The following is a 6,745-nucleotide window of genomic DNA, read 5'->3' as shown; positions in this document are numbered from 1 at the left end:
GTGTTCCTGAAAAGCTGCACATGTGATGCAGAGACGGTTTGACCAGAGCGGCAGCAGCAGAGATGGTGACAAGTGGACAGATTTGAACTGTGTTGATGAAAAAAGTTGTTTAGAAGTGCAGGTTCTTCAAACACGGCAGGGTAGGCTGGGAAAGGGGTCTGACATTTTCTACCGTGCCAGCAGGGAGGGCTGGGGGGCTGCTGAGTAGACCACCCAGAGTCTACCTTGGGTGACAAGGAAGCCCAGACGTAAAATCACTGCCTCCCTTTGCTCTTACACATAGCGAGCCTGGCTTGGGAGTTTTACTGTACTTAAGGGTCAACTGTTTCAACTCAGCTGAACTTTGGTCTATTAAATTCCAGTTCGTTTCAGGCCCCCTTTATCGGGAAGCATTGGGTAAGGAGAATGCTACTGATTAAAAATTATGCCCAGGGGTCTGGCCCAGTGATGTAGTGGTTAAGTTCGCACGTTCTGCTTCAGCAGCCTGGGGTTTGCAGGTTTGGATCCCTGGGCACAGACCTACACACCATTCACCAGACCATGCTGTGGTGGCATGCCACATAAAATAGAGGAAGGTTGGCACAGATGTTAGCTCAGCAACAATCTTCCTCAAGCAAAAAGAAGAAGATTGGCAACAGATGTTAGCTCAGGGCCAATCTTCCTCACATACACAAAATTATGCCCCAAACATTTTCCATCAATGTCGTCTTCCTCCGGCAGCTTTTCAACCAAGGTGTCATCAACAAGGGAAATTTTAAGATATAAGCTTTTTCTCTTTCCTTACCTTCAGCAACTTGTCCAAAAATGGTATTAAGAGGAACAAAACACCCAGATAGGGGCCAGCCCGGTGGCGTAACAGTTAAGCGCACACGTTCCACTTTGGCAGCCCGGGGTTCGCTGGTTCAGATCCCGGGTGTGGACATGGCACTGCATCGCAAGCCATGTTGTGGCAGGCGTCCCACATATAAAGTAGAGGAAGATGGGCACAGATGTTAGCTCAGGGCCAGTCTTCCTCAGCAAAAAGAGGAGGGTTGGCAGCAGATGTTAGCTTACGGCTGATCTTCCTCAAAAAAACAAAAAAACTAGGTAATTAAAAATTTGTTGTTTTTTGAATCCTGAATAATTGGACTAAAAATTAGAAACCAGAATCAGTGTCAATATGTAGGACTTCATAGTAAACTAAATATCTATATAACTATACCTAGATATTATATCTATTATATATATACACTATCACCCAAATTTGGGGCTGGTTTAATTAGTTTTTCCTCTCTCATCCTGAGCAGTTCAAAAATTATGTTTCATCAAAGGTATGAATTAACTCCTTTTCCCATTTTATTTGCAAAATACTTTCCCACTTCTGCGTAAGAGTAGTTTTCCTAATATCCCAAATGCACTCCAGAATTGTCCTGAAACTTCAGGCAGGTGCATGATCTCACGTGAGATTTCAGTTTCGGGACAGGGCTGCCTCATGTTACATGTGGAACCCTGAGAAGATACAATCCATGAAAGCAAAGTAATCTCCTGAGTAGAGCCAACTGGGCCGTGTACCTGACCCCAGCCTCTGCTGGGACCTTCTGTTGCTGTGGGAGGGAGCAGCTAATTAAACAAATTAAAAAAAAAAAAAAAAACACAAACTCTCCTCTTCCATGGGAACTCTCAGGAGACTTACTGCCCTTTTCCGACTGCCCTCCTTGGCAACCCTTCTATTTACCAGCTGGGACTCCTTGCGCTGAGACTATATTTCTCACTTTCCTCCTCCACTGTGGCTCCCTATTAATGGGACGTGACCTGTGTGACACACGGTTGCCAGAGGGCTCCCAGGGATGTCACCCTGGGCTTCCTCCCCTAGAGAGAAGGCTGCAAACCAAGTGCACCAGAGCACATTTCTACTGTGTCTGAAATACGAGCTCTCTCCATTCGATGATTATCAGGGCACAGTTTTTTCAATAATGAGACATATCAGCACTTCCAAGATTCCCACGCAGAGTCAGTATACTCAGCACAGTGCTTCAGGCACCAGCTCTTCAGTCAGACCATCTGGGCTCAAATCCCAAATGACACAGTAAGGGTGCAATAAATGTTAGCTGTTATTTTATCTGGAATAAAAACCAAATTCCTATTATGGTCTACAACCTACAAGATTCCCTCTCTCAAACTTCCCCTGGTTCTGTTTCCCCAGCTGGTCACAACCCAAGGCCTCTTCAGCTTGATTATTCAAAGTTCATTTGCCTCAGGGTCTTTCCACTTGTTTTTCTCCCTGTATGGGATGTTCTCCCAAATCTAACTGGCTCCTCATTGTTCAGGTTTTGGGTTTAAATGTCAACCCTTCTCTGAAGAGCTTCCCCTAATTAACCTATCCAAAATAGCTCCTTCTTCCGCATCCCAATACATAGGTTTCATTTGTTTTATGGCACTCATCACTCATTTACTTGATTTGTCTCCCCCACCGAAATGTAAACTCCACAACAGGAAATCTCTTGTTCATCTTTATCCTAGAACTTAGAATGGTTACCATGGTAACTGGTATGCTCAAGGCACTTGACGTTTGTTAAATGAAAAGGGAAAAAATTATCACGTTCAAATCCCATCTAAATGTAAAAACCTAGCCACAACTCCCAGAAAAAACAGAATTTCAAAGAATAAAAAGATCTGGGTTCTGTAGCGGATATCTGTCATATTTCTGACAACCTATGTTTTGAAAAAACTTTCTCTAATTTGAGAAAATCCCAGATCATAAATTCTGCCTTCCCATTGTAGAAGTTAGAACTCAAAATCCCAGCCATTCTTGCAGGGGTATACAGTCCTGTGACTGGGCTCTCCCTACCACACACACCCTCATAAGACTGACTCAGACAAGAACAAGGTAGCACCACTCTGCTTCCTGACCTGGGCTGTGGCTGAAGCGTCAGGCTTTCTGGGCCGGGTAAGGCGGATTGCTGAGTCTGTGCTGGCGGTTTCCTCCAGCACTAGGTGGGGCAGCACGGCACAGTGTTCTCAGGCCAGTTCTGTACAGGGTTTTAGGCATCGTTCCTGGAAGTATGGCCTTGAGTCTGTCCCCAAAGTTCTCAAAAGCATCTAATATCACTTTAATAAACCCTTTTCCCACTTGATCAAAAACAGAGTGAGCTTGTTTCCTCTCCCCAGTGACAACCAGGTTTGCAGGAATTGCCCAAACTGCCTAACTTTAGGCCATCAGTCTTTATAACATGAAATAGTTCCTCTGTCTCCACTTGATCGTTTCCTGATAAGTATCAGAATCAGCTTTTGTCCTGGGAGTAAGACATTAAGATACAGGCCAGTCATCATTGTTCTCTCCAGTCTCAGCCATTTATTTCCACAACTCCTTGGGAGAAGCAGTTGTAAGAAACCTGCTCCATCTTTACCACAGAGAAAGGCCTATCTTACTTTAAGCATACCGATTCAAAAAAATGAGTGACAATACGTTTCACAGGTAAAAAGTGATGACTTGGATTTGACTGTTAAGCAACACCATCCTTTTATGATAAGACAAGAGTCCACATCAGAGGCTGCAAACTGGTAAGTAAATCTGACCTGCAGAGGGTTTTGTCTGGCCCTCAATACTTTCAACTTCTTTAAAAATGTGTAGCCAGAGATACGAAGATTTCGCATTTACTTCTGTGATTTCTGACAATCACAGGCCTGCATAAAACAGTCAGCTGGGGTAGAGGCCCCCTTTGACATGGCATTTGCTTCTCAGTTTGCCACTGATATACACTCACATACCAAATTTTCACTTTTAATTTTGTTGCATATATTGCAAATTGGGTAGACTCTCTGCCACTTCATGAGAACGTTTTAAAAACATTAAAAACACCTTTATTCTGCACTGCTATAAAATGCCGGAGTAAAACAAATTAAATCAAAGTAGAAAAGGCAAATAAAGGGGAGAGTTGGGGAGCTGTTCAGTGGGTGCAACATTTCAGTCTTGTCGGATGGGGGTTTCAGATCTGTTGCCCAGCACGTGTATGTGGTTGACTCTATTGGACTGCACACTTGGACACTGATGGGAGGGTGAATTTTTATGTTGTTTTTTTTTCCCCAAACTAAAAAAAAAAAAGTAATTCACTACATTAACAGAGGAGAAGAAACACATCATCTTAATAAATGCAGAAAAAACATTTGATGAATTCAATGAAAAGTCTTAGCAAACTATGAACGGAAATTTCTTTAATCTGATAAAGGGTATATATCTACAGTAAAGCGATAACATGCAATATTGGTCAAATAGCCAAAGTTTTTCACCTGACAATGGTCAAATATTTAAAGTTTTTCACCTGAGATTGAGGAGCCAAGAATGTTCACTATTCCACTTTAATTCAATATTGTTCTTGGGGTCCTGGCCATACAGTAAAGACAAAAGTAAAAATAACAGATTGGATAGGAATAAAAAGGCAGGGGGAGGAAGAAGGTTGGGACTTGGACTTGAAGATTACAGAGCAAGCCAAATCATGGTACAGAGTTTAGAAAATGTTCACGTGTCCAGCATAAGGTGGACCCCGAAGCTAACTTTTTAAAAAATCAGCAATTTACAAGAGAAACTGACAGACTACAAAGGTGGTTTCCTTTCTTTTGCTAACTGGTAAACATATCACTTTGATATTAATTAAAAATATTTACTAGAACGGCCACTTCCAAGACATTTAAAACAATTTACATTTTAAACACTTATTTCTGTAGGACATAGTCTATCATCGGAAGTAGAAATAAGACCCAAAGAATGTCTTAGTAAAGAATAAACTGTGCTTAACTATATCATTTGTAATCAATTCGGTAAGACTAAGTTTACTAGACCTTAATTCCAGGCATAACATGGACGATTTAGAGAGCTTTTTGACTGTGGGAGGTGGATAAAACGCAGGACAGGTAAATGATCTGCAGTTTGAAACACAAAATCTTGTCACTTACATTTTATCACATGTTCAAGACACCCTCCAAGTGCTGAAAACACAGGGCAGTTCTCAGAAACAGTATCATAACCCATTAATAACTATGTCATCCAGTAAGTTACAATTAAAAAGCTCCTTATAAAAAAAGGCCTATGTATTCACAGACGTCATAGAATCCCAGGCTCTTCTGCACATTATTGAAAAAAAATGGCTATAAATATGTTTAGAGCAATATGGCAATCCACATCTTTCTCAGATCAGACTATACCACAGCCACCTCAGTACTGCGGAAACGTTTCATCGATTCTGGCAGCCCAGGCCATGAGGCCCCCCACAACATCCTGAACCGTTAAAGACTCTAACTCTTGGACTGCTGTCAAGGACTGCAGGATCTTCACGGCTTTCTGGGAGTCATTGCCCAGTTTGCAAATCACATAAATGGGGAGAGCTGCCCCTTCCTGTGTGCCCTGTTTCCCTTTCCGGATTGCTTCTCCTAGGAGTTTCAGGCTCTCCGCATCCCTCCGTTGCAAATGTTTCAAAGGGATGTGCAGGGCATGAGGCAAACGACAGATGTCCACCTCCACTTGAGGCCTGACGTCCAGCAACAGGTGGGGGGCCCCAGAATCCAGAAGTCGTTTATAGTCGGTGACAGAAACTCGCTCCTCTGGGCTCAGCAACTGCAGGGAGCGGCACTTATCAGTGGCCGAGGAGCCACAGAAGGCTTCGTAGTCCTGTAGGTCGGTCACAGTGGGCCGCTCCCCGCAAGCTGCACAGTCGGGCCGGCGGCTCCGAAGCTTAATACAGCGGAAATGTCCTCTGAGAGCATCAAACAGCAACAAGCTGCCACTGTAAGAGGGGCCCAGCTCTGCAGCAATCTTCAACACTTCCAGCGCCTGCAGGCAGCCCACGACCCCAGTTACGATGCCGAGCACCCCGCCATCCGCGCAGTTGGTCACCGTCTCCGCTGGAGGTGGTTGGGGGAACACGCAGCGGTAGCAAGGCCCGCCGTGATAGTGGTAGACGGTGATCTGGCCCTCGAAGCGCAGGGCGCTAGCGGACACAAGAGGCCGGCCGGCCAGCACACAGGCGTCGTTGACCAGGTAGCGAGTGGGCACGTTGTCAGAGCAGTCAGCCACCACGTCATAGCGGCGGACCAGGTCCAGGGCCGTGGCTGGCGTGAGCGCCTGCGCGTAGGGCACGCACTCCACCGCCGAATTGAGGCGGCGCAGCGCGGCGGCGGCCGAAAGGACCTTGGCCTGGCCGGCCAGCGACTCGCCGTGCAGCACTTGGCGGGCCAGGTTGCTCATTTCTACTACGTCGTAGTCCACAAGGCCAAGGCGGCCTACGCCGGCCGCCGCCAGGTACTGCGCCAGTGGGCAGCCAAGCCCACCGCAGCCCACGACCAGCACGGACGCGGTCGCCAGGCGCAGCTGTCCGTGCACGCCCAGCTCCGGCAGCACCAGCTGCCGGCTGTAGCGCAGAATCTCATCTCGGGATAGCGCGGCCTTCGGCGGCAGGGGCGACACCGGAACCCGCCGCTCTGGCTTCTGCTCCGCCAAGAGAGCCGCCGCCAGCCTCTGCTTCAGGCAACTCAGCTCCTCCTCACGCTGGGCAACTTCACCCTGCAAAGCGAGCACCTCCTCCCTGGTAGCCATGGCGGCCTCTTACGGAAGTTGTCTTGAAAGGCATTTCCGCTTCCGGCTTACCGTCTCCTAGCGACGGGAATAAACTAAAACAACTTTATGGAGCCTGCGAAAAGATGATAAGTAGATATGTAGTTCATGAAGCAACCCTAAGGTTCATCTTTAAAGATTTGTAGGTCCAAAGGATTTCCA

The 6,745-nt window shown here is 46.2% G+C and overlaps 1 protein-coding gene across 1 annotated transcript; it reads right to left on the bottom strand.

Annotated features, from left to right (window-relative positions):
- Nucleotides 1-4,171: 4,171 nt before the first annotated feature.
- MOCS3 (molybdenum cofactor synthesis 3) lies at nt 4,172-6,607 on the bottom strand. The gene has a single exon (XM_014832496.3). The coding sequence runs from the start codon at nt 6,563-6,565 to the stop codon at nt 5,189-5,191; it is 1,377 nt and encodes a 458-aa protein (XP_014687982.2). The 5' UTR covers nt 6,566-6,607; the 3' UTR covers nt 4,172-5,188.
- Nucleotides 6,608-6,745: the final 138 nt, after the last annotated feature.

This window comes from Equus asinus, chromosome 15, assembly GCF_041296235.1.
Source record: "Equus asinus isolate D_3611 breed Donkey chromosome 15, EquAss-T2T_v2, whole genome shotgun sequence".
NCBI lineage: Eukaryota > Metazoa > Chordata > Mammalia > Perissodactyla > Equidae > Equus > Equus asinus.
The sequence above is the reverse complement of the archived record's forward strand: the minus strand, read 5'-3'. Positions and strand labels throughout refer to the sequence as shown.

What these genes read in the sequence shown, in the direction of transcription:
- MOCS3 (XM_014832496.3), bottom strand. Translation starts at nt 6,565, where the DNA reads ATGGCTACCAGGGAGGAGGTGCTCGCTTTGCAGGGTGAAGTTGCCCAG.